Source organism: Garra rufa, chromosome 5 (genome assembly GCF_049309525.1).
Source record: "Garra rufa chromosome 5, GarRuf1.0, whole genome shotgun sequence".
Taxonomy (NCBI): domain Eukaryota; kingdom Metazoa; phylum Chordata; class Actinopteri; order Cypriniformes; family Cyprinidae; genus Garra; species Garra rufa.
The window spans coordinates 15,436,113-15,463,621 of NC_133365.1; the positions used below are offsets into that span (position 1 = coordinate 15,436,113).

At 36.9% G+C, this 27,509-nt stretch overlaps 3 protein-coding genes across 6 annotated transcripts in view; 2 read left to right on the forward strand and 1 right to left on the reverse strand.

Annotated features, from left to right (window-relative positions):
• The window catches only part of rasa1a (RAS p21 protein activator (GTPase activating protein) 1a), a 55,400-nt gene extending 35,104 nt beyond the window's left edge, over nucleotides 1–20,296 (forward strand). For 2 of the 3 annotated variants that reach the window (XM_073839354.1, XM_073839357.1), the window contains exons 11-26: nucleotides 231–387; nucleotides 606–693; nucleotides 2,859–2,939; nucleotides 3,270–3,427; nucleotides 3,518–3,594; nucleotides 6,299–6,471; nucleotides 6,590–6,749; nucleotides 8,766–8,908; nucleotides 9,171–9,286; nucleotides 10,474–10,560; nucleotides 10,646–10,713; nucleotides 12,387–12,475; nucleotides 12,587–12,664; nucleotides 12,776–12,910; nucleotides 15,363–15,442; nucleotides 18,851–20,296. In XM_073839354.1, the coding sequence (XP_073695455.1) occupies nucleotides 231–387; nucleotides 606–693; nucleotides 2,859–2,939; nucleotides 3,270–3,427; nucleotides 3,518–3,594; nucleotides 6,299–6,471; nucleotides 6,590–6,749; nucleotides 8,766–8,908; nucleotides 9,171–9,286; nucleotides 10,474–10,560; nucleotides 10,646–10,713; nucleotides 12,387–12,475; nucleotides 12,587–12,664; nucleotides 12,776–12,910; nucleotides 15,363–15,442; nucleotides 18,851–18,899 (1,739 nt within the window). In that variant the 3' untranslated portion in view covers nucleotides 18,900–20,296. Of the gene's footprint in view, nucleotides 1–230; nucleotides 388–605; nucleotides 694–2,858; nucleotides 2,940–3,269; nucleotides 3,428–3,517; nucleotides 3,595–6,298; nucleotides 6,472–6,589; nucleotides 6,750–8,765; nucleotides 8,909–9,170; nucleotides 9,287–10,473; nucleotides 10,561–10,645; nucleotides 10,714–12,386; nucleotides 12,476–12,586; nucleotides 12,665–12,775; nucleotides 12,911–15,362; nucleotides 16,413–18,850 lie in introns of those variants that run through there. The other variant, XM_073839356.1, reaches the window with a different exon arrangement.
• ccnh (cyclin H) lies at nucleotides 18,132–23,355 on the reverse strand. 2 transcript variants are annotated; one of them, XM_073839359.1, is made up of 10 exons: nucleotides 23,210–23,355; nucleotides 22,864–22,993; nucleotides 22,481–22,603; nucleotides 22,316–22,389; nucleotides 22,030–22,240; nucleotides 21,777–21,940; nucleotides 21,625–21,695; nucleotides 20,307–20,409; nucleotides 18,421–18,484; nucleotides 18,132–18,337 (listed from the first exon to the last, which is right to left on the reverse strand). In XM_073839359.1, the coding sequence occupies exons 2-10, from the start codon at nucleotides 22,978–22,980 to the stop codon at nucleotides 18,305–18,307; spliced, it is 960 nt and encodes a 319-aa protein (XP_073695460.1). In that variant the 5' UTR covers nucleotides 22,981–22,993; nucleotides 23,210–23,355; the 3' UTR covers nucleotides 18,132–18,304. The 2 variants fall into 2 exon arrangements, with proteins under 2 accessions (XP_073695460.1, XP_073695461.1); XM_073839360.1 differs by having other exon boundaries at nucleotides 22,864–22,996; nucleotides 23,210–23,335.
• A 346-nt stretch (nucleotides 23,356–23,701) lies between these two features.
• On the forward strand, nucleotides 23,702–25,455 carry LOC141334309 (uncharacterized). Its single transcript, XM_073839358.1, has one exon. It carries the CDS (start codon nucleotides 23,934–23,936, stop codon nucleotides 25,224–25,226), a length of 1,293 nt encoding a protein of 430 aa, XP_073695459.1. The 5' UTR covers nucleotides 23,702–23,933; the 3' UTR covers nucleotides 25,227–25,455.
• The last annotated feature ends 2,054 nt before the right edge of the window (nucleotides 25,456–27,509 follow it).

Below are 27,509 nucleotides of genomic sequence, written 5' to 3' on the forward strand. Positions count from 1 at the left end.
TTGTTGTATTTAATATTCAGCTATTTTGATGTGTAGTACTTTTTTTTTTTTTTTTTTATTGTACAGGCTCCTTGTGCAAAAAAGACCATAATTGTCTTTTAAATTCATGATGTAAATAAATCAGGTGTTCTCTCATGGTTTGGCTCCCTTAAAATGAATTTTTTAAACTGTTCAAGTAGTTATTGTGAGTCTGGAGCATCTTGCTTACAATTTCACTTGTACTTCCACAGGTAAGGGTAAGCGCTGGAAGCATTTGTACTTCATCCTGGAGGGCAACGACGCTCAGCTCATTTACTTTGAGAGTGAGAAGCGAGCCACCAAACCCAAAGGACTGATTGATCTGAGCGTGTGCTCTGTGTACGGGGTCCACGACAGTCTGTTTGGCAGGTATGCAATTGTAATGCAACTCAAGTCGGTGGTGTCCTTAAATCTGATCAGTATTTGTTTGCAGTTGCCGATAGGTTTGATATTTTACATGTAATTCTAAGACATTTCTAAGATTAAAGCATTTTCAAATATAGCATATAAGTGTCCAAAGTGTAAGGGGCTAGTTTACTGAGCAGCTGTATTTATGTACTTGTTAATGTTGATATTTTTATGTCCAGGCCAAACTGTTTCCAGATTGTGGTTCAGCACTTTAGCGAGGAGCAGTACATTTTCTACTTTGCTGGGGAGACACCTGAGCAGGCACAGGTACATATCACTTCTATACATATATACATATATAAATTAAAAAGTACTGTAGAAAAGATGACTAAGGTTATATTTATTAGATTCAAAATACAGTAAAAAAAAAAGTTAATGTTGCAAAACATTTTTATTGTAAATTTCTATATATAAATTGTAATTTATTCCTTCAGTGGCAAAACTGGATTTCAGCAGCCATTACTCCAGTCTTCATTGTCCCAAGATCCTTTAGAAATCATTTTAATATGCTAATTTGGTACACTAGAATGTCTTTTTATGATCAATGCTCAAAACCGTTGTGCTGTTTAATATTTTTGTGGAAACCATGATTTCTTTTAAGGCTTCTTTGATTAACAGAAAGTTCAGAAGAACAGCATTTATTTGAAATGCAAAAATGTTTTGTAACAATATAAAAGTCCTTACTGTCACTTTTGATCAATTCAATGCATTCTTGCTTAATAAAAATATTACATTTAGTCATTTAGCAGACGCTTTTATCCAAAGCGACTTACAAATGAGGACAACTGAAGCAATCTAACCAACAAAAGAGCTGTAATTTATGTTCTGTGACAAGTCCCATTTAGTCTAATACAGTAAATGTAGCAAGGTGTTTTTAATAATAAAAAGAAAAATAGATAGAATAAAAAAAGAATAGAAAATGCTAGTTGTTAGAGGGTCCGCTTTTTAAAAATAAATAATTTTTTTTTTTTTTTTTTATAAATGTAAAGAAAAGCAGGGTTTTGTTTTTTTTTGACCGGAAATGACACAGGCTTCATTGTGGAAAAAATCTTTCTCAGCTTTTATTTAGATTTGAACAAAAAGTGGCATGATGTCCAAAATTATTCATACCCTTCTCAATAATTAATAGAAAAGCCTTTATTGGCTATTACAGCAATCAAACGCTTCCTATAATTGCTGACCAGCTTTTTGCATGTCTTCACTGGTATTTTTGCCCATTTATCTTTAGCGATGAGCTCCAACTCTTTCAGGTTGGAGGGTCTCCTTGCCATCACTCTGATCTTTAGCTTCCTCCATAGATTTTCAATTGGATTTAAGTCAGGACTCTGGCTGGACCACTGCAAAACGTTAATGTTTTTGTCTGCCAACCATTTCTTCACCACTTTTGCTGTGTGTTCTGGGTCGTTGTCGTGCTGAAATGTCCACTGGTGCCCAAGGCCAAGTTTCTCTGCAGACTGCCTGATGTTGTTTTCGAGAATTGTTTTGTATTGCTCCTTTTTCATGGTGCCGTTTACTGTGATTAGGTTCCCTGGTCCACTAGCTGAAAAACACCCCCAAAACATTAGGTTCCCACCACCATGTTTGACAGTGAGGATGTTGTTCTTAGAGTTGAAGGCTTCTCCTTTTTTACACCAAATGAAGGCTACATCATTGTGGCCAAACAATTCAAATTTTGTTTCATCAGACCATAAAACAGAAGACCTGAAGGCCAAGCAGGCTTTTGTGTGCCTTATCTGGAGAAGTGGTGTCAGCACAGGTGTCACTTTTGGCTTCCAACCGCTTCCTCTGGGATTTTTCACAGTGCGGAATGTCTTGTATTTTTTAATAAAAATATACTGCACTGTAGCCACTGGAACTTCAAAACATTTAGATATGGTCTTATAGCCCTTTCCTAACTTGCGAGCAGCCACAATGCACAGCCACAGGTCCTCAGTAAGCTCCTTTGTCTTAGCCATGACTGTCCACAAACCAACAGCAGAGAGCTTCTGTTTTTCACCTGTTGAGTTGATTAAAACAGCTGTTCCCAATGAATCAGGGTAATTAGGATGCTTTAGTACAGTTTGGACTATTTGGAATGGTATAGAACTTTGGATTTTCCCATAGACTGTGACAGTTTGCATGTGACATGCCACTTTTTGTTTAAATGTAAATAAAAGCTGAGAAATATTTTTTTTTCACAATGATGCCTCTTGTACATCGTCTTATTATCTTTTGGGAGAAGCCTGTGTCATTACCAGTCAAAAAAAAACTTGCTGGTTGAATAAAAGTAACCTTAAGTCAGAATTTGCCAGGGGTATGAATAATTTTGGGCTTGACTGTATATATACTAAAAAACGAGTTTATAGAATAGAAATGTAATAGAAAGTGTAAGTGTATGCCTGAATCAAGTCATAAATAAGTCCTTGAACCAACCATGTGTCCTGCATTCACAGGACTGGATGAAATGCCTGCAGACATTCTGCAATAACCTTAGGAAACCGTTACAGACCACGTTCAACAAGCGTTTGCGTCAGGTAAGAGAGAAGTCTCACTGTTTTCATTACATGCTGGCTTCCGTTCCCTTAATCATAAGTTAAGGTGTTCAGATGACTGTGGATGTGCTGTCAGAAGGGGCCACAGCTGAGCTGTCTGGATGCTGGTGAGCAGGGTGATGAAAACCCCTTTCAGAGCACCTGCTCCCAGACACGCATTTGGGCTAAATCTGAAAAGAACATCGTCATCTTCATTACCACAGGCGTATTTTTGGAAAAAGATCTCCGCATGTCATCTGCCTTTGACATCTCATCACTTATTCATTAGAGTACAGAAAAATCTAACATTTGCGTGTCATTCTCTAACCGTAGGTTAGCAGTTTAGTCCTGTATGTGGAGGAGGCCCACAAACTTCCTATCAAACACTTCACCAACCCCTACTGCACCATCTCATTGAACAGTGTGCAGGTGGCGAAGACTCATCCTAGAGAGGGACAGAACCCTGTGTTCACTGAGGAGTTCATCTTTGAGTGAGTTCACTGAAATTCGTTTACAGACTTTGAAAGGAATTTTCGGTTAAGGCTGAGGTTAAGGTTCTGATTGCCATTTCTCTCTCGCAGTGACTTGTCGAGCGAAATCAACAGATTTGAAATAAGCTTAAGCAACAAGACCAAGAAGAGCAAAGAAAGTGACATATGTGAGTATCATTGTCTATTCATTACCATATAATTATTGTATTAGATTTGTTTTTGAGTGCCTCACGCTGGGTCCAAAAATTAACGTTTGGCAAGCATTGTGTGAATAAAAAATGCACTTTGGCAGACAAATTAAATGAGATACTGACTAGCTGACTAATTTTGTTGTTTAAAACATACAGTGGCTTGCAAAAGTGTTCGGCCCCTTTGAACTTTTTCACATTTTGTCACATTACAGCCACAAACTAGCCTAGAATCTAGACGCGCCCCTAGCGGCAGCAAATTACATTTGCTTCCAAGGGCAGTCTAGTTACTCTCCGTTCACTTGAGATTTCTGAAAATCCAAAATCGACCGGGCCAATCACGAGTCGGTGGGCGGGTTTAACATGATAACGACTGACCTGCGACCATAAGTTCCATCAGACATTCTCTGGTTCTGTGAATTATGCGTGAGAAATAGAGCGATGGCTCTATTGAGGATGAATGGATGAATAATACGTTGTTTATATTTACTGAGTTTAAACGTGAATATGTCTAGTATTATTGTATTAGTGTACTGTGATAAAAGAGGATCACAATGCTGAAAAAGCATGTTTGGATTTTAAATCAAAATAACGGATAAATGTTGTGTTTGTGGTAAAGAGCCGCGGATCAGTTACGGACGCTGTGTGAAAGCAAAACGAGTCCGTGCTGCTTTTGCACCGCATACATAACGCACACGGACTGCAGACGCACTGTAGACGGAGTATGTGTGAAATAGGCGTCAGACATTCTCTGGTTCCGTGAATTACGCGTGAGAGATAGAGCGATGGCTGCTGCTAGCGAACAACGTTCTTTCGAATCGGCTTTGGCCGCTACTCTGAAAGACTTGAAGTTAAGCTTTTCCACAACACACATGCAAGGAACTCGCTTTTCCGTCGCTCTGACTACGTAGTACGTCACCTTCTTCGTTGCTCTGATTGGTTGTAGCGCTATCCTATTGCGTGGAGAGGGAGTTTGAAAGACAACCGTTTATCCCACCCCTCTGGTTGAGCTCTGTCTATGGAGAGTGCCCAGACCCTACATTTATGTGGGTCTGGCTTGTCAGGCTAGCCACAAACATGAATCAATTTTATTGGAATTCCATGTGAAAGACCAATACAAAGTGGTGTACACGTGAGAAGTGGAACGAAAATCATACATGATTCCAAACATTTTTTACAAATAAAGAACTGAAAAGTGGGGTGTGCGCAATTATTCAGCCCCCTTTGGTCTGAGTGCAGTCAGTTGCCCATAGACATTGCCTGATGAGTGCTAATGACTAAATAGAGTGTACCTGTGTGTAATCTAATGTCAGTACAAATACAGCTGCCCTGTGATGGCCTCAGAGGTTGTCTACGAGAATATTGGGAGCAGCAACACCATGAAGTCCAAAGAACACACCAGACAGGCCAGGGATAAAGTTATTGAGAAATTTAAAGCAGGCTTAGGCTACAAAAAAGATTTCCCAAGCCTTGAACATCCCACGGAGCACTGTTCAAGCGATCATTCAGAAATGGAAGGAGAATGGCACAACTGTAAACCTACCAAGACAAGGCCGTCCACCTAAACTCACAGGCCGAACAAGGAGAGCACTGATCAGAAATGCAGCCAAGAGGCCCATGTTGACTCTGGACGAGCTGAAGAGATCTACAGCTCAGGTGGGGGAATCTGTCCATAGGACAACTATTAGTCGTGCACTGCACAAAGTTGGCCTTTATGGAAGAGTGGCAAGAAGAAAGCCATTGTTAAAAGAAAACCATAAGAAGTCCCATTTGCAGTTTGCCACAAGCCATGTGGGGGACACAGCAAACATGTGGAAGAAGGTGCTCTGGTCAGATGAGACCAAAATGGAACTTTTTGGCCAAAATGCAAAATGCTATGTGTATTTATTTTATTTAGAAGTATGTTTCATTTATTTATTTTTGAGTGGTTAACACAAAGACTTGTTAACTTGTTTGCTTAAATCAGACAATCATTAATTTATTATTTTTTTTATATCTTACAGTGGCTTGCAAAAGTATTCGGCCCCCTTGAACTTTTTCACATTTTGTCACATTACAGCCACAAACATGAATCAATTTTATTGGAATTCCATGTGAAAGACCAATACAAAGTGGTGTACACGTGAGATGATGATTCCACGATGATTCCAAACATTTTTTACAAATAAAGAACTGAAAAGTGGGGTGTGCGTAATTATTCAGCCCCCTGAGCCAATACTTTGTAGAACCACCTTTTGCTGCAATTACAGCTGCCAGTCTTTTAGGGTATGTCTCTATCAGCTTTGCACATCTAGAGACTGAAATTCTTGCCCATTCTTCTTTGCAAAACAGCTCCAGCTCAGTCAAACCTTTGAAATGGAAATCTGAAACAGAAATGCACCCTTGCTGAACAGAAGTATTAGTCCAAAAAATAAGTAGAACTGTCTTTGATGTTTGTGGCCTGGCACTATGAATTTTAAATGTTGCTGTAACTTGATTTAAGCTTTTTTTCATCAATTTATACAAGTTATTGTCTGTGGTAATCAACAGCGTGTTACAAATAGAGCTCAATTTCTGCAGCAACATTGCTTTAATGGCACCTATGCTCCTTTTCCTTGCACAAGTGTGCCCTCTGCTGGCACTATATGAAGCGAAGCATGAATTCTGCTCTTCTCTAATTTATTTCTCTTCTGTATTGTTTCAGTGTTCATGCGTTGCCAGCTGAGCAAGCTGCAGAGGGGCCAGATGATCGATGAGTGGTTTCCTCTGAGCTCCTACGTGCCGCTGAAGGGAATCGAGCCAGGCTCTCTCCGTGTAAGAGTGCGGTTTTCAATGGAGAAGATCATGCCTGAGGAAGAGTACAGTGAATTCAAAGAGGTAAGCACACACGTGGTCAATTTTTTGGCCTTGTTACTAAAAGATTGTAAGTTTGAACTATTATTATCCTTTTGATAAAAGTATATTGTGCTTATATGCTGTTACTGTCCGTCCCCAGCTCATCTTACAGAGAGACTATCACGTGATCTATGCATTGGCTCACGTGTGTGGGCAGGACCGCACCCTGCTGGCCAGCATCCTGCTCCGTATCTTAAGACACGAGCGAGCCGAAGCTCCTTTACTGAGGACATTGAATGACAGAGAAATTAATATGGAGGGTAGGGCTCTTTCTTTGTATTATTCACAGTTCAGTATTCAACAGCAAACAGATGTCACAGCTGCACCGAGGCTGGGCAGCTTCCCTCAGGCTTGTTCATCATGTTTTAGCTGCAGAACAAAGCTTTGACAGTTTTGTTTGTGCATTTTATACAGTTCCTCTTTTCAAGCAATGAACAATTGTTCATTTAATAGACTGGGTAATCAGACACCATCTTGAGAATGTGCAGTGTGCTCAGAGAAGAGCTGTCAGGATACTAGTATTAGAAGTATCGACTCAATTTGGTACGTGGCTGAATTTACAAACTCAGTCATGAAAGTTTGACTCATGAATATTAATTAGATTGTGACTTGACTCTGCAGGAAGGTTATGAAGCAACATCAGCATTGCCTAATTAATATTCATAAGCTAAGCTTGTGTAGTAGCATTCTTAAAATTGCTGTCTTCTAATTTGTCCATCTTGACATCTCTCATTTGGAGTGGATTGGACAGTGAAGTAGAGTTGTTGTTGTTTTTCACTTTCAATTAAATTTATCAAAGAATCCTAAAAAAAAAAAAAAGATCTTGATTTCCACAACAATACTAAGAAATGTTTCTTGAGCAGCAAATCAGAATATTGATTTCTGAAGATGTAGGACTAAACTACATTTTAAAATATATTCCAAAAAACAATTATTTTAAATTGTAATAATATTTTATGATATTACATTTTAATCAAAAAAATGCATCTTTAAAAAAAAAAAATTACATATATAATTTATTACAATATATATTTTCCTCTAATTCAGGATACATTCATTATACATTTTCTTATGAATTTTAAAATGTTTAGACTGTTCAGTATAAATCGAATGATTAATGTAATGCTAATTTGTTATTAATTAAAAAAACAACATAGAAAAGGATTGTGCAGTGTTTATGGAAGTCCATTTCCGCGCTGAATAAAAATGAAATAAAAAGTTATTCCAACTTTTCATCTCCCAATTCTGACCTTTTTTCTCAAAATTTGTGAGATTTAGAATCACAAATGCAAATTATAAAGTCAGAATTGCAAGTTATAAACACAATTCTGACTTTTTTCTCAGAATTTTGAGATATAAATTTAAAATCCAATTATGAGAGGGGAAAAAGACTATGTTCTCAGAATTGTGAGTTTATATATCTCACAATTCTGACTTATTAACTTGTAATAATTGCATGTTATAAAGTCAGAATTGTGACTATAAACTCTGAATATATATTTATATATATTTTATTATTGAAATATAAATTCTGAGGAAAAAAATCATAATTGCAAGATATAAACTCACAATTCTGTGTAAGAAGTCTGCATTGTAAGTTTATTTCTCGCAATTCTGACATTATTTCTCAGAATTGAGTTTGCTTTCAATTGAGTTTGCTCTCATTTTTGACTTTTTTTCTCAAAATTTGTGATATAAACTCACAATTGCGAGAGAAAAACAATTCTGAGAAAAAAGTCAGAATTGGGAGTTTATGTCTCGCAATTCTGACTTTATAACTCGCAATTACGAGTTTTCTCTCTCACTTTTTAGAAAAAAGTCAGAAATGCAAGTTTGTAAAACCCAATTCTGAGGAAAAAGAAATGTAAACTCGCAATTGCTAGGTAAAAAGTCTAAATTGTGAAATAAGTCGCAATTACCTGAGTGTCAGAAATACTGCCCTACAAAGCAAAAAGGCAGTAACTGCATTTTTGGTCAAAAATTAGTTATTATCATTTTCATGACATTCAAGGCATCCTTTGGTATGTGACAAAATATCTTATCTCAAATGTGTGTGATTTTGCGGCATCCTCATGGACGGTTTTAACATTGGATAACAGGCTGGATGACAGGATAACTTTAAAGTAATTTTTCTCAGTTCTGCACTCGGCGTAGTTACTGCCTTTTTGCTTTGTAGGGCAGAATAGGCTTCTATGAATGTTTCAGACATTACTTTTTTTTTTTTTTTTAATCAGACATTGAACATCCCTACAATTAGTTTTGTTTTGGTGTTGCAGACGAAGCCACAACGCTGTTCCGGGCCACTACTCTGGCCAGTACTTTGATGGAGCAGTACATGAAGGCCACAGCCACTCCTTTTGTCCACCACGCTCTCAAAGACACCATACTGAAGATCATGGAGAGCAAGCAGTCCTGCGAGGTAACGAAACAGAACTGAACGATAGTGGTCAGTGGACAAAAATGTCCCACTGCTAACATCAGGCTCCTTTGTGCCTCAGATCTGTAAATGTTCTGATGTGTTGTGCATAGTGTGTCTAAGCCCAAATGCATCAACATGATGTTCTTTCCAAAGCCTTGGGCATATTGGCTTTTGTCGAGTTTCTGTTGAATAGTGAATAAACTGAACCAGCAGTCAAAATTCTTTTCCCTCATGCGGTGGGTTTTCTGGTCTCTCTCCATAGCTGAACCCGTCTAAACTGGAGAAGAATGAAGATGTTAACCTGAATCTAGCTCACTTACTGAACATCCTGTCGGAGCTGGTGGAGAAGATATTTATGGCTGCAGAGATCTTGCCCCCGTAAGCATGATAGCTCACCACTATATATATGTATGTATATGTATATAAATGTGACCCTGGACCACAAAACAAGTCTTAAGTAGCACAAGTATATTTGCAGCAATAGCCAAAAATACAATGCATGGGTCAAAATTATTGATTTTTCTTTAATGCCAAAAATCATTAGGATATTAAGTAAAGATCATGTTCCATGTACTGTAAATATATCAAAACTTTTTTTTGATCAGTAATATGCATTGCTAGGAACTTTGAACAACTTTAAAGGCAATATTTTTCAATATTTTGGTTTTTGCACCAAATATCATCCTATTATGAATGAATGAATGAATGATGCATTTATATAGCACTTTAATTGTGTATTACCGTACACCCAAAGCGCTTTTACAGTCATATGGGGGATCTCTCCTCAACCACCACCAGTATGCGGCATTGCGCTCACCACACACCAGCTACAGGTGGAGAGGAGAGAGTGATATAGCCAATTCAATGAAAGGGGATTATTAGGAGGCCATGATTGACTAGGGCCAGTGGAGGGAATTTGGCCAGGACACCGGGGTTACACCCCTGCTCATTACGAGAAGTGCCATGGGATTTTTTGTGACCACAGAGAGACAGGACCTCGGTTTAACGTCTCATCCGAAAGACGGTGCTTTTTTACAGTATAGTGTCCCCATCACTATACTGGGGCATTAGGACCCACATAGACCACAGGGTGAGCACCCCCTGCTGGCCTCACTAACACCTCTTCCAACAGCAACCCAACCTAGGAGGTCTCCCATCCAGGTACTGACCAGGCTCAGCGCTGCTTAGCTTCAGTGAGCAACCGGTCTTGGGCTGCAGGGTGATATGGCTGCTTTCAGATTATGTGTAAATCTCAACTTCAAAAAATTGACCCTTATGACTGGTTTTGTGGTCCAGGGTCACAAATGTGGTACCATACTATTTATCCATATTTTGCCTTGGCGTTTCTTTACAACTGGTATAAGACAAAATACTGTATAATTTTAACATTAGCTTTTTATTGGTCATTAGTCATAACATGAAAATAACCATCTTATTATTTCAACCAGATTTTTTTTTTTATATTATCCCTATTATATTACCTATCCGCCCATCACTTCTTTGTGGTACAACACTGTTTACACAGATTTAGTATTCATAGTTTGTCTGTTTCTGTCCTGTCTAAGGACCCTGAGGTACATTTATGGCTGTCTTCAGAAGTCTGTGCAACAAAAATGGCCTACCAACACTACAATGAGGACCCGAGTTGTGAGGTAACACATTGTCAAACTACATTCGCGAGCGTTTACAGAGGAACATCTTGCAAAGTGTCAAAATGTGTTTGTCTCTGTCCTCTAGTGGTTTTGTCTTCCTGAGGCTCATCTGCCCTGCCATTCTCAACCCCAGAATGTTTAACATCATTGCTGGTGAGTGCACAGCTTGCAAACAAGCTCTCTTTTTTTCAGATGCAACATATTTAGGTCAAGTACCCACTCAAATATTTCATTCTGCACCTGTTAGAGCTTCAGTCTGACAGAAGAGCACTTAACGGTCCAAATGTGTAAAAGGCATAAACATGTCATAGTGAGACAAAGTCAACAGGCTATCATATTTTCTGATTTATTGCACGTTATATTTAGCTGATAATCAAAATAATCAACAAAGGTCTTGTTAATGGAAGTTTTTCAATTTTTTCTAACAAATATGTAAGATAATAAGAGCATAAAAACTGTAAAGATTAGAATTTTTGATTATTTCTTAGGAAATAATTGTAAAGATTAGATTTTTTTTTTTTTTTTATTAATTATTTCTTAGGAAATTGTAATTTAATTTGAATGCAGTCTATATATACAGATGGCTAAAATACAAAACAACACTGCAGTATATATATAAATAACTGTTAAGTTCTACGTTACTAGTTTTACTTTAGGTTATTAGATTTAAGTATGTATAAAGTTGTTTTTTAGTTTTCAAATTAATTGATGTTCATATATTTTGATATAAACATCAAAATATTAAAATAGTTTATATAGTTTTTGGTTCAAAAGTTTGTGGTCAGTATGATTTTTATTTTATTTTTTCAGGGTTATCATTAGACATCATAGACTATAGAAGCTGACAAGTTAATTAGAATCAGACTAAATTACCAAACCCTAACTAATGTGACATGACAAAAAAATGACTATGAATTTAAAGGGAACCCTGGGTATCAAGACTTGTATGGCTTAATATAACATAAATAATGTCTCTTACTGAAACATGTAGTAAAAAAAACATGAAAGATTTACGTTATTTTAAAAAAATCCACATTGTTTTATACATATTTTATACTATTCTTCCCTCCAAAGGCAAAGCGCAGTAACTACACATTTGGTCAAAATTGAGTTAAGGCTTAAAATAGACTTTGTGACAATGGTTTTGTCTTGTGGCAAAGTCTCCTGGTTCAATCTTGCCCTGTTTCAGAGAAACAAGAGTGTCAACATGTTTGACTAGCCGGCGTAAAAACTTTAAAGGCTTTTTTCTCAGTTTCAGTGTTGGCGTAGTTACTGCACTTTGCCTTTGTAGGGCAGTATTGGGGACTAGTGTTTTTTTTTTTTTTTTTTGCAACACAACTCTGAAAATAAAATACTGATGCAATGCCACATTTTGCAGCTTTTGTGTGTAATTTTCATTTTTCAGTCGAAGGTCAACAAGAGAAGCTATGTAAGTCTTCACTGCATTTTTAGCGATAAGAAAAGGGGAAAAGAATGTGAAGATGCCTGTGGATGAATAAAACTTCCTAAAGACCTGCGTCTTTGTTCTCTCCACTTTAGCCCTGATGTCTTTGAGGCTTTTAGTAGACCATAGCTACTAAAAGAGCTTACAAATGGCAGAGACACAACGGCAGAGATAATGGCACCCCCCTTAGTCCAAAATATGTGTGAAACGATTTGGATAATATTTTAGTAAGAAACATAATTTATGTTATATTAAGTCAGAGAAGTCTTAATACCCGGGGTTTCCTTTAAGGAATTTTTGTCTTAAAGCCATGTCCAAAAAAGGATTGTTACCTTGTTTAGTATGATATTAACAAAAATGAAAATGTGTCTTGTCTTTGCAGACCCTCCATCCTCCACAGCAGGTCGAACGCTTACCCTGGTAGCAAAGTCTGTGCAGAACTTGGCCAACCTGGTGGAATTCGGTGCTAAGGTGTTTGGATTTTCACGCTGTGTTAGAAAATGAGTTACGCTGAATAGATGTCAAAGAGTCCTGTGAATGCTAATGCTGAGATGCATTTGTCGTGATGTGTTTGTGTTGCAGGAGCCCTACATGGAGGGGGTGAATCCTTTCATCAAGAACAACAAACAAAGGATGATCATGTTTCTGGATGAGCTGGGGGTAAACTGCCCTGTATCCATTTTTAAAGCAGCATGAGTTGCCTGCAGCTCAGTTTATGAGCTCTGTGTGAAGTAGCTGTCCTATAACATTCCCTCTGTGCTGTTTCTCCAGAATGTTCCTGATCTCCCGGAATCTACCGAGCACTTTAGGACTGATTTGTCCCGTGACCTTGCTGCCCTGCATGAGATCTGTGCTACTCATTCTGACGAACTCCGCACCCTCAGCAATGAAAGAGGAGCACAGCAGGTATGTGTCTTTCTCATGATATATGATGGTAGGATATATGTAGACATTATGTGCAGTCAGCCAATCATGATCACAAAACAAACCCCGACAGGACCCTGACATGAATGTATGGGTGGGGTGTAGGGGTGGGTAAAAAATATCCCAAGAATTGATTAGTATAGCCTGTTTTTTATTTAATGAACAGAACATTGTAGTGCATCTACAAATAGTCTAATGTGCTTTGTTATTTCCGTGAAACAAAGTCTCAGATTTCAAATTTTATTACAATATTCAAACAAAAAAAGGCCGTTTCAGCCTAAAATATACTAAGAGTCATTTGTCGTAATTGCATTTTTTACTATTTTTACTACTATTTTTACTTATAACAATTCCAATTAGAGAGCTCTCTAATTCAATTGTTACTAGTAAGAACTGAATTAGAGAGCTCTTTAATTCAATTACAGGGCTCTGCAATAAACATATCTTTAATGTGTTTTTTTATTAGTACAAAAATTGTATTGTAGAGCTCTGTAATTGCATTTTTACTAATAATAATTAAATGAGAGAACTCTCTAATCAGAATTGTTACTAGTAAAAACTGAATTAGAGAGCTCTGTAATTGGAATTATTACTAGTAAAAATTGAATTATAGAGCTCTCTAATTGAATTGTTACTAGTAAAAATGCAGTTACAATGAGTAACGCTTAGTATATTTAAGGCTAAAACGGCTTGCCATAAATACCAGTTTCAGCATGAAATAAAAATGAATTAGCATCCGAAGGTATGTTAAAAGAAAGAGTACAACTTACAGATATTCATAAACTGTCTTATGTAATAGCTCAATCAGTATTTAAACTGTGGAAAGACACTAATATATCAGTTTGTAAACAATGTCATGTAACACAGCATTTACCTCAGAAAAAAACATATTTGGTGAGCTTAAACTCGTCAGTCGGCTAGAAAAAATTTACTCAATATGAGGAGCATTTTGCTAAATATATGTAGCATATAACATTCATTATTTTTGCTGTTCGTCAATATTTAACTTATGTTTGAATAAACTTCATTGAGTGTAATTTTAAGCATTCATATACAAATCAGCTAATTTTAACCTTCAGTTATAGTACTGTAGTACCAACTGACTGTCATGTATATTTTACAGCAAGATTTTTGTTTCCTTGAGAAAATTTGCCTTGTGCTGTAATGAAATTGATATTGGAATTAAATTGCAAGTTTGTGAAGCATAATCAAATTGAATTGTGAAATTTGTCTCAAACCTAGACTTATGAACTGACTGTTCGTTGTTATTGCACAGCTGCTTATCAAACAGTATTCATTTGAACAAATCAAATGACTGACTCATAAAGACATTTACCGTCATCTGCTGGCAGATTTAGTTTCTTATTAGGAGTATCATTATTCATTAAATAATACGCTAATAATAATAACAATAAAAACATTAAAAGGATAGTTCACCTAAAAGATTAAATTCTGTCATCATTTACTCACCCTAATGTCATTTCAAAGTTTGAAATTCAAACCTTTCTTTTGTGGAACATAGAAGAAGGTATTTAGAAGACTTGTAACAAACCTTCTCTGTTGACACTTCCTCATTTAACACAAAAATAGCTTTAAATAATCTTTTGTGGCTATTTTCATAGTCATATTTATTTTGCAATTAATTACATAAATTAATCAACACATCATGTAATTAATTAGATTAAAATTTTTAATCTACTGATAGCCCTAATTTAGAATGATCACATAATTCAAGATATGGAGGAAGAAAATGTATATATTTTTTATAATTTCATATAGTTAATCAATATCACACAAAGACTGAAAGTGCTGTTTTTTTCTTCAGAAATCAGCTTGGTTGCAAATGTGATATTGATTTTATACAACAGTTCAATAAACAAGAGGTTAATATTAAGAGACCATATTTTCTGTTTTTGCTCAGTTTCGCCAACAGGAATCATTCCAAACACAGCAACACCACAGTTTTGGGTTTCATTCCTGAATGAATCAACCGTTTAAATGATTCGGTTCAATCACAATGACTCACTTACTGCATAAGGATTTTTTAAAAATACTTTAACTCAATCTCAACCCAGTAAAATGTTTTACATCTCCCTTGGACGTTTGTTGAGGCCGCCTGGTTGAGAATCACTGGATGCATTTTTATAAGTTTAACTGAGGAAAATGTCCAGAAAAACCCTGGACCTCGTTTCAGTTCTGTTGTGTTCAATCTAGCTGTTTTTTTATTTATCATTGTGGCTCAGTAAGTCACCTACTATGTGCAAAACGCACCGTTATTGGTGCAGACATTAATGAAAAGGGCCACCCGACGATCAGAAAACGATTGTCATAAGTCACCTCGAGAAATCTTTGGCTTTGCTGTGCCATTTTTTTAAACCAGCAGGTGAAGATTATAATGCAATCATTGCTTGTTGGCTCTTTCTTTTCTTCACAGCATGTGCTGAAAAAGCTGCTGGCCATCACTGAGCTCCTGCAGCAGAAACAGGCACACTATGCCATGTCCAACAGCAACAGGTAGTTCCACCTCCGTCATTTTGTCTGTCAGTTTGTCTCCGTCTTCATGGAGTAGCCAATGGGACCCCCAGCATGCTCCACCCTCATCCCCATGCCAACTCCCACCCTCCCCATATCTTCCGTCATCCCTTTTCCTCCGCCTCATTGTCCGTGCCACGAGAACTATGCAAACTACAGCTGAAAACAAAACGGCTGGACTCCGAAGTCCGACACCAATGACTTTATAATCACACGACCAGGTTTGACTGCTCTCCATATCTTGGGTACATATCAATCTAACAGACGGGTCGAACGAGCGACCCATTAAGTCGACAGAATGATGTTTTTAAATACAGGTTGCCAAAGTGTATCTCTTCATCTGCTTGATCTGAAACTGAACTGACACAAGGCTGCAACGATTCTTCTCTATAACTGGATTATGAGCTAAAATGCTTTTTATACTGTAATTTGTTACTGATTTACATGGCTATGAATATGCAAAATGTGCTCAGACTAGTGTTCTTTGTCCTTTTTCCTGTTCCATTTAGTTCGATTTGTGCTGTAGACTGGATTTTTTTTTTCTTTTTATCATCCTCAGAGAGTATGATTATTTTATATCAGAACAATAAATTCTCTTGCTGGAATCATGAGTATATATAATTTGAGCTAACCTGATTTGTTTTCCATATTGTACAATATGTTTGATTGGTTCAGTCTTCCCTGAGACAAATTCAAAGCCAGACACGTTCTCAGGAGAAAAGTTCAAGGTAAAAAAAAAAAATGTTTACAGCAGTAAAATTTATAATAGTAAAGATTGTATCAGGAATGCATGCACTTATTAAACGTTTTATAAAGTACTGACTGTCTCGGATCAGCTCGTGAAAACGGCTTTTGAAAATAACAAGACAGCTGTTGTGCTCCTCTAAAAGATATTCTAGTGTTTGTCTGTTTTCAGTTCTTGATTTTGAATAAAGAACCATTATTATGGTTATCAACAGCATCTGTGATGTGTCAATTGAGCAAATCCCAGAACATCCCTTTACCCCACTTTTCTGTAGAGAGATTGACCCTGCAATATGTGTAATGTAGAACATCTGAAAAATGAGTAATTGAAGATATACCATATGAATACCATTGTTCCTGCAGTAATTGAAGATGTAGGCCGTTCTTGCTCATCCAGTGGATTTTGGCTACCTTTCCAAAGTCTGGGGTGGGTAAAATTTTTAAAAGACGTTTAATCTAAAATACAGTAAAAACGGTACAATTGTGGAATTGTTACCATTTAAAAGAACTTACTGAATTTTCACCAGCCATTACTCCAGTCTTTGGAGTAAGATTTCTGAATTATCCTTCTAATATACTGATCTGCTGCTCAAGAAACTGTCTTTTTATCATCAGTTGAAACATATATATTGTGTAATATTTATGTGAAACATATTTCAGGATTTTTTGATGAAAAGAACAGTATATTCAACATCAATCCTTCGATCAAAAGTAATGCATGCTTGCTGAAAAGCGTTTTCTTTATATATATATAAAAAAAAAACTTACTGACCCAAAACTTTTGAACAGTAGTCTCTACAGTTGATTTCAAAAGTTTGCATTGACCTTACAGAATCTGCAAAATGTTAATTATACCAAAATAAGAGGGAAATAAAATGCATGTTATTTATTTAGTACTGGCCTTAATAAGAGTTCACATAAAAGATGTTTACATATAGTCCACAAGAGAAAATAATGGTTGAATTTATAAAAATGACCGTTTAAGTTTAGATGCGCTTGATTCTTAATAATGTGTTGTTACCTGAATGATCCACAGCTGTGTTTTTTATTTAGTGATAGCTGTTCATGAGTCTCTTGTTTGTCCTGAACAGTTAAACTGCCCGCTGTTCTTCAGAAAAATCCTTCAGATCCCACAAATCTTTTGGTTTTTCAGCATTTTTGTGTATTTGAACCCTTTCCAACAATGACTATGGTTTTGAGATCTATCTTTTCACACTGAGGACAACTGAGGGACTCATATGCAACTATTTCAGAAGGTTCAAATGTTCAATGATGCTCCAGGATGAAAAACAATGCAGGGGTGTAAGATTTTGAACAGACTGAAGGTGTGTACATTTTTCTTGTTTTGCCTAAATGTCATTATTTTTATCATTTAGTACTGCCCTTAAGAAGCTACAGAAGATACTTACATGGTTCCCAGAAGATAAAATAAGAGAAATTTACCCTGATCTTCTAATGTTCTAGTCTTAATGCATCTTGTTTCCTTCTGAAGCATCAGTGAGCATTTGAACCTTCTGTAATAGTTGGACCTAATAGAAATAGAACCTCAGTTATACTGTACATCTCAAAGTCGTTGGAAAGGGTTCAAATACACAAATTTTGTGGGACCTGAAGGATTTTTCTTAAGAACAGCAGACAGTTTAACTGTTCAGGACAAACAAGGAACTCATGAACAACCATCACAAAAAAAAAAAAGAAACAGCTGTGGATCTTTCAAGGTAACAGCTTAGTATTAAGAATGAAGTGTATGTAAACTTTTAAACGGGGTCATTTTTATCAATTCAACTTATTTTCTCTTATATGTAAACGTCTTATTCAGGTCAGTACTAAGTAGGTTCTGCAAGGTGCATGTAAACTTTTGACCTCAACTGTAAATGCACCATGCTCATGGTAATGTGTGTTAATAAAAGAACTCAACTATTATGTGAATAATAAAAAATAACGTTTTATTTCCACAGAAGAAAAAGATGTACATTACATTTTACTGAAATATTTACAATCTAGTTTGAGAAGTGCATCCTCCGTCGGTGATGGCATGTCAAACAGAATCACTCAACCCGTTCTGCAGAGGACGTGGCCAATTTAAAAACAATTTCATCATCACAATGCATCCAAATCCTCATCAGTCCACTCCTGTAAAACAGAAAACCCATAAACTTCAAGCGGTAGCCAGAAGATGCGCATCTGAGGAGCAAATAATCTTCAAATACACTTACTTCCTCAGCCACCATCTGCCTTTTCACGACGTGATCATCATCTTCATATCCATGTTTTCTTTTCCTGAAGGACATGGACAGAGGAAAGCATCAGAACCACAAACAGTTACCATCCAAAGACTGCATTCATTTCGTAACAGTCTCACACACATCAAAGCATGCAAACTAGTGTTGCTCATTGTAGCTCATTAACTGTGTAGTTGTCAATCATATGTAGCTGTTGTCCGTGCCAATTTGTTCTTTAACTGTAGCCTGAACAGAAATGATCTTGTTGTGAACTAGAAGAAATTCTGAGCACACAGGGTGAAGAACAAGATGATCCATAGCATGTAGACATTACAATGCCATGACCTTCTGACAGTGCTACCATCAGTCCTTCAAGACTTAATCCTGAAAGGTCGCCATGCCTAATTCTGTCTTTATTTTGCAGAACTGAATGTACCTTTATGGCTGTAGCAACCACTATCCAGATCCTCTGAAAGAAAAGATTGCTAGCAAAGACAGCAAGACTTGTTCTCCCCAGATGCAAAGGAAGACGGTGGATGCTCAGACTTTAGTTAGGCAACACACTGCCAATTTCAATCTCAAACCAACAGATTCAAAAGCCATCAAAGAGATGGTTAGAGATCTTCCTTGACTGGAAATGATGAATCTTCAACAGAATAACCAAAATTAAGCATCAATCTGAAATGCTTGTTGACTTGACCCCTCATGGAGACGTCTGCGAAATCAACTTGGATCTGACCCTCGCTGGTATAACCGACGCTTGGAGCCGTGAGCGCTTGACTGGTATCTGTAGCGAGCGAGAACTCTGGCACCGCGTTGCTCTTGACCATCAGGGAAGCGAGATGCACTTATGGTGCAAGCCTTAAGAAACCGTCTACACTCAGTTGTACCGCACAACCTCTTCCTGTTTTCGACTGCGGTTTCAGATGCAGGCAGGCACAGATCCTAAAGATAGCGACTGATTCCTATCTTACCTTCTGAGCCGCTTCGCCTGACAAGATGCTGCATCCTGGCTTTTATCTCCAAACCAGTGTTTGTATGTGATACATGAGCAGATCAGTGAGACCGATTCAATTTTGGAGGATAGATTACACGAGGCTGCTGCATGCGTCCACTTTTAATAACCTGGCCCCTGTTCTTCCACCTAACCTACGATGGCTCAAGCTCAAATTAATTTTAAAGCTTTTCACCAAAATGGGCCGAGTAGATTATGGGCTTCCTGGTTTATTTCACATCACAAAAGCATCAAACATCAAGACCTACTGAGTATAAAAATACATTATTTTACTATTCGTGTTTATCAAACTAGCTTGAGTTAATTTGGCTGTTTCTTGATGTGTATTATTACTCCTTGAATTACGTAAAAATGTCCTTTTGTTCCGTACTCTCTGATTCCTGTACAAATGTACAGTGGAGATAACTGATAGCAATACCATGGTACTCTTATATACATCATTGTCATCAATGATTACCATGGTAGAAGTCCAAAAAACTGGTTTAACCTTTGTGCCACATCCTAAAAACATGGTAATTCTGTATATTCAGTGTATATTCGCTACAACTGACTTGAAACGGCTCACTTTGTACTCATTCATCTACAGCTGATGTAGGGGATTCTCTACAGTACATTTAGCTGCATTTTATTACCCGGCAAATCTTAAGAAGAGCATGATGCAGATTTACCAATTTTTTTTGTATTTCAGGTAGCTCATGTATTTTTATTTTTATATTTTATACTCAAAAACCACAACTTTTGCATCTTAGATACAAAACACCAAGTTACTAACCTGGCTGAATAAAACTCTTAGTATGATTAGTTTTGTGTGTTTATTTAATATATTTGATTTGTATCAATCTTATATTTTCTAAAAAATACTCACAAGTTTGTAGCAAATTCTGCATGAATCCTTTCCAGTTTCTGTTTGCAGGCATTGACCTCCTCTGCTTTGGGAAGCTCGTATGCTTTAACAAGACTTGTCATTCCTGTAATCAAAACAGACACAATATTATGGTCTACATGGTACATTTTATATCCGTAATGTGCCAATAACAAATAATTCATAATCTTTAATGACAAAAGTTGTCCTTAAATAATTGGTTTGCACCAAACCAGTTACTTTTAGGCACAACAACAAATCAAAACTTCTGATGTATGGATATACTATGGAAGCCCGTTTCCACCACTGAATAAAAAATGAAAAGGGTTATTGCGACATTTTTTTTCCTCAGAATTGCGTGATACAAACTCACAATTCTGACTGTTTTTCTAAAAATTGTGAGATATAAACTTATAATTGCATGATATAAACTCATAATTGTGATTTATGAAGTCAGAATTGCGAGATATAAACTCACAATTCAGAATATAAAATTGCATTGTGAGAAATAAATTCACTGTTCTGACTTTTTTCCTCAGAATTGCGTAATACTAACTCGCAATTCTGATTTTATTAAAATTGTGAGTTTGTATCATGCAATTCTTTTTTTTTCTTCACAAAATTGGACTTTGAAATTGGAGTTTATATCTCAATTCTGAAGGAAAAAAGGAAGAATTGCGAGTTGTAAACTCCAATTACAAAGCCCAACTTTGGGGAGGGGGCTATCATGTAATTCTGAGAAAAGTGTCACAATTACCTTTTTTTCAGTAGAAACAGCAAAAAAAGTAGAAACGGGCCTCCACAGATATACAGTACACTATGTTGGTAAGGTGGAGTTTTTTTTGTCACTCACCAAGGCTGCATTTATTTAATAAAAAAATTTGTGAAACAGTGATATTTTGAATGAATTATTTCAAATAAATACATTTTAATATACTTTATAATGTAATTCAGTGTCACATGAACTGTTACCCATTCAAGTCCTTAGATCAAAAGGTTTTAAAGATTAAAAATATAAATTTGGTTAAATTATTCTAGACTTTTGAGTGGCAGTGTACATAGTCTGCATACGGTTAAAGTATGGAAGGGTTCGAATGGGTTTTCTTTAGGTCTTCAAAATGGCATTTCACAGCAAAATAGATCTTTTAGGAGATAAACCTCTCATAAAATAACTTTGATGAAGTTACAGGCCACCATTTATCAGATTTACTCCCTGAATACCTGAGACCTTTGATGAAGGTTTTGCAGGAGTGTTCAGAGTTATTCATCTCTTATCTAGTGACATTTTAACAGTTAAAAAAAGGAAAAGAAAAATACTAACGTCTCATTGACTCATACATCTTTGAGAGGGTCTCTTTATCCTCCTTAAGCCCCATGCATTCGGTCAAATATCTGTAAATGTCAAAGAAAATACTTTTTAACACCCTTCCATCTCAACTGCTAGAAGCTCTGAATGCTGAAGAAGAAACCTACGCCTCCATCTTGAGGCCAGCACGTGCAGCACTGTTGAGGATGGCGGTGAGGGCGATCTGAGATGGAGAAAAGAGGAGTCCGGCATCTGTCATTGCTGCTCTGTTAAGAAAGTCTTCTGCAGTCTTTCTCAGCATCTCTGGATTCTCTAACAATGGGTATCTGGTCTGAGAATACAGAAATCATACACTTAAATAATCCGTTTGGCAACTTTTACAAACTTTTGAGCAGCCTGACATAATAACATTGCCATCACCTTCAGGTCAATCAGAAAGCCCTCTAAGGGCCGATATGGATTGTGAATAACCAGATGAAAATTAAGCTGCTGGATAAGCAGCAGCTCATACTCTAGAATCTGTTCTAGAGCCCTGTCCTGTCCCGCTTGGCTCTCCTGAAGGTTTCCCACAAACTGAGTGCTGGACACATTAAACTCATCCACTTTACAGGAGAGATACGCACATGTCAACCTGCAAAAGTAGGACATGAAGGTCAGAAATGAAAAATCTCTAATAATTCCAGATCTTATAACTCAATACACTTACATTATCGTCCGAGGGTGATACTCCATTAAAGAGTTGTTCAAATAGAATCTTCGAAAATACATACAGGCTGTGCCCTGAAAAACATACACAGGTTTGAAAACACAAAACCCCAGAACGCCACACTAGATGATCTCATCTTGAACTAATAAAAGTGATTTTTATTACCACAACTGATTTAGGCATCGCTGGCTTGAACATGGCACAGAAGTCTAGCAATCTCTTCTCGTAGTGTCTGAAAAGCACTTTCTCTTCTTGTTCATCAAGAAACATGGATTCATTTATTCCAGGCTGAAAAAGAGATGAAGTCAAAGTATGATTCATGTTTATGCGGTTAACAATAAATGACTGGATTCCTGTGCTTTGTGATAGATAGATAGATAGATAGATAGATAGATAGATAGATGATAGATAGATAGATAGATAGATAGATAGATAGATAGATAGATAGATAGATAGATAGATAGAACAACAGAATGATAGATAAAATAGATAGAACGATAATATTTTGAAGACTTAAAGTAAGTAAAATCCCTGTAGCTTTCACTTACCTTACCACTGGACATGCCTTTTAAGCAGAACTTTCGATTAGCTTCTAGTCTTAATTTATCCAAACTGTCTTCTTTATCGTAAGTCCAGTATTTCTTCTGAGAGCTGTTGTGATACATGTTGAATACAAGGCTGCTGATGGAACAATACATCTGATTACACACTACAAACGGGCATTTTGACAAACTGTCAAGAAGTGTAGCAGACGAGTATATACAAATAATTGCATATTATTTACGAGTTACTAGTATGCAAGTTAGTGCAATGCACTACCGAGGCAGTTAACTAAGGCAATGTTTTCAAATCTCTTTAAAACTGAATCCTAAGGATTAAATATTTTAGTCTCACCCCTCCTGGGCACACGCTGACGTTCCGTCTGTGTATCAAAAATGGTCGTACAAATATTAAATGGTTTTAAGAGATTCGGCTATTGAGCTTTGTTTCAACCGAAGTTTCAGCAGTAGACATGCGCAAGAACACGTCGCATACGATTAACGCCACCTTTTAGTCGCCTTTCGATGATGTCGATTGTGTTCCTCACTCAAGAGTCTGATTCATTTATGTGAATCGACTCTTTCGAACAGTATGTTTAAAAGATCCGGATCAAACAAACAATTGAGCGATTCTTTTACTTCATGCTTTATGGATGTGAAATTCAGTTCAGTTTAGCTCCAACCTAAACACACCTGAACCAGCTAATCAAGGTCTTATTAACGTTACTAGAAACTTTCATCCAGGTATTTTGGAGCAATTTGACGCTACACTCTGCAGGACAGTGGCCCTAAAGGTGTTTATTCAAATCACATATTGTTTTCTTTATATGACATTAATAATAACTGAATTGGGACAAATAAAGTTCCTATAAAAAGTGTACTCGTATTTGTACTCGTGTTCATGTTGATAGAACTCTCATACAGTCATGCCATTTGTAAAATTTCAGTTGCTCGATTCAATCCGATTCGTGTACGAATCATTCTAACCAAACCGGTTCAGTTGACTCGCTGAAAAGATCCAACTTAAAAGATTCGCCGCCAAAGTTCAAATCTCCATCGCTTCTCTGAGGAAAATAAACATGGCCACGAGGAAGTATTTCCGCAGATCAGTTCAGGAGAAAAAGCGTATACTCGAGAAATATGACCAGCTTCCTCCAATGTCCCAAAGAGCTGCAGCGCGTCTGCTAAACATCTCAGGGCCTCTGCTTTGCACCTGGCTCCGGAAAAGGAATATCAAAAATGCCAAGTCAAACCTTCCTAAGACTGTTTTTCCATCTCGAAAGACGCCTCGAGTAGAAGCTGCACTCTGGAAGTGGATCGATACTTCCCTTCAGAACGGAATCACAGTAGATGATTCAACGATTCGTAAAAAGGCGACTCGAGTGGCTTCAGAAATGGGTCTCTGTAATTTCAGGGCGAGCACAGAATGGTTGACGCGGTTCAAAACACGGGAGGCAGTAATACGAGAAATGTTCCAGGTCGACCGAAAAGAAAGAGACGCAACAGAAGAGCTCAAATCTGACAATAAAGCGGCGGAGCCTACGAACAACCTTACAACCAGAAAGACGCATCGAATCGAAGCTGCACTGTGGCGGTGGATCGATCGTTCTCGAGAGAGCGGTGTTAACGTAGACGAATCGACCATTCGTTCAAAAGCGGCTCGGTTGGCCCGGACTGTGGGCTTCCGTAGTTTCAGAGCGAACACAGAATGGTTCACACGCTTTAAAACCCGAGAGGGAGTCGTACGAGCGATGTTCCAGATCGGCCGACATAATCGGTCATGCAATAACAAGACTGTGGCACAACTGGTACCAAGGATGGATTTTACATCTACAAAGACGCGACAAATTGAAGCTGCGCTTTGGAGATGGATAGATCATTCTCGAGAGAGGGGTATTACACTAAATGATCGAAAGATTTGTTCAGAAGCAACTCGGCTGGCTAGGATGATGGGATTCTGTAACTTTCGGGCAAGCACAACCTGGTTCAACCGTTTTAAAACCCGGGAGAATGTTGTACGAGAGATGTTCCAGTGTTCAGAAAATACACAAAGTTACCAAACTGAGGACAGAAGTGTGTCCGAACAATCTGAGAGCACAACGGACCAGTCTAATGATGAAAGTGACACATTATCGGATCTGGACGTTCCAAAACTCGCACCGACTGTGGTCACAGCAGAGCTCAACGATGGTTTACACACGGTCACTGTACCTTCACTGTGGCAAATGAAAGAGGCTATGAAAACACTAGCAACCGGGCTAATGTACAGAGGATTCTGTGACTTCAAACTTCTTCATCAGTTTGAAAAAGAGGTTGATAGTGTTTTGAGAAGATCTATGACCCTAGGAACACAAAACGGCTTTCAAGCCTAAAATTGTGGGCTAAATTCATATGGACTTAAGTGTGCTGTAGATTGTTAGAGACTGCTAGTGTAAATATAGCACAATCATAACAGGACTGGGCCAGTTGTTAAAAGCAATCTGATCTGAATTTTGGCCATAGGAGGTCATTTTTATTATGTTTTTTATGGTTCTGTTAAGAACCTTGAACATGCAGAAAATGTTCTTTATAATCAATAAAAAGATTCTTTATATTTTTAAATTGTTCTTCGAAATGGTTCTTTTAGTAGCTGTTCACTGAAAGGTTTGGGGGACTAAAAATGGTTCTTCTATGGCATCACTGGAAAAAAACCCCCTTTGGAACCTTTATTTTTACGAGTGTTGGATCAAAACTTGAAAATGGAAAAAAAGGATTCTGAATTCAGATTAGATCACAACATCTTTGTTTTGATCTGGATTAAATCCTCAGTTTGTGTTGTTCAAAATGTTTTGGTAAGATTTGGATACTTTTGATCCCAAAAAAAATTGATTATTCTGATCCCACCAAAATCTTGGATTTCAGTAACAAAAATGTAATAAAACTGTAGAACTGGTCCAAAAAATACAACATTTTAACATATAATATATCCCCAAATTCCCAAACAGCTTTCAATATCAATCAAAAATATTCTATTTCATTTAAAGTTTAAAGATTGTAAACTACATTGGCGGAATCAAAACAGGACAGGGCCCAGGTGTTCTATATAATCTGATGGGATTTTGGCCATCGAAGGTTCTTTATTGGCATCTTTATTGGTTCTACAAAGAACCTTGAACATCCATGGAAACTTTCAAATGCAGAAAAGTTTCTTTATAGTAAAAGAGGTTCTTTAGTTTTTTTTTTAAATGTTCTTAAATTGTTCTTTTAGGAACTGTTCACTGAAAGGTTCTTTGGGGAACCAAAGATGGCTCTTCTTTGGCATCACTGCAAAAACACCCTTTTGGAACTTTTATTTTTCAGAGTGTTAAATCAAATCTTGAAAATGGGTTTTTCAAAAGAATAAAAAAGGATTCTGAATTTGGATTAGATCACAAAAGCCTATCTTGGTTTCAATCTGGATTAAATCCACAGTTTGTGTTGTTCAAAACGTTTTAATGAGATTGGAGACTTTTGATTAAAAAACTATTATTCTGATCCCAGCAGAATTGTGTATTTTAGTGACAAAAATGTAATAAAACTTGAAAACTGTCAAAAAAATACAACATTTTAACATGTTATATAGCCCTAAATTCCCAAACTGCTGTCAATATCAAACAAAAATATTGTATTCCATTTAAAGTTTAAAAATTGTAAACTACGTTGGCACAATCATAACAGGACAGGGGCCAGGTGTTCAAAAGTAATCTGATCGGATATTGGCCATCGGAGGTTCTTTATTGGCATCAATGGCTCATCCATTGAACCTTTCAAATGCAGAAAAGTTTATTTATAGTAAAAAAATAGATTCTTTCGATTTTTAAAAAGATCTTTGAAATGGTTCTTTTAGGAACTGTTCACTACAAGATTCTTTGGGGAGTTAAAAATGGTTCTTCTATGGCATCACTGTAAAAACACCCTTTTGGAACCTTTATTGTTAAGAGTGTTGGATCAAATCTTGAAAATGGGTTGTTCAAAATAAAAAAGGATTCTGAATTTGGATTAGATCACAAAATCTAATCTTGGTTTTGATATGGATTAACACAAAGGTTTGTGTTGTTCAATCCGGATTATTCTGCATCAGAAAGGTGGATTTCAGGAACAAAAATGTAATAAAACTTTAATTTGAACATGTAGTAAATGCCCAAACAGCTGTCAATATCAAACATTTCAAACACATTTTTTTTTTTAAACTACATTGGAATGATTATCAGAGATGGACCAGTCAGAAGTAGTTATTTGTGTAAACGCAATGCAAAACTAAAATGCAAAACATTGGCATTCCATTTTTTTTATTTCCATCACCATGTCCCTTTAGGGGCTCCGTATGGTAATCCAGATTTGGAAATCTGAAAAAGTGTGTATCTGGATCAGAGTGATCCAATCCAATTTTGCTTTGAAAAACTGACACAAAAGTAAAATGGTAATCCTGGATAGCAAAACATAGGATTTCCAAATCCAGATCATTGTGATCCAGATTAAATGTATTTGAACAACTGGCCCCTGCATGGGTTTAGTTCATATGTATTTAGATGTGTTGTGAATTGTCAGAGGCTAGGTTCTACACAGACTCTCTCAGATGACCACATGAGGGCGCCAAGTGTTTGTTATAACACATTTCCCTATGTTGGAAACGTGGT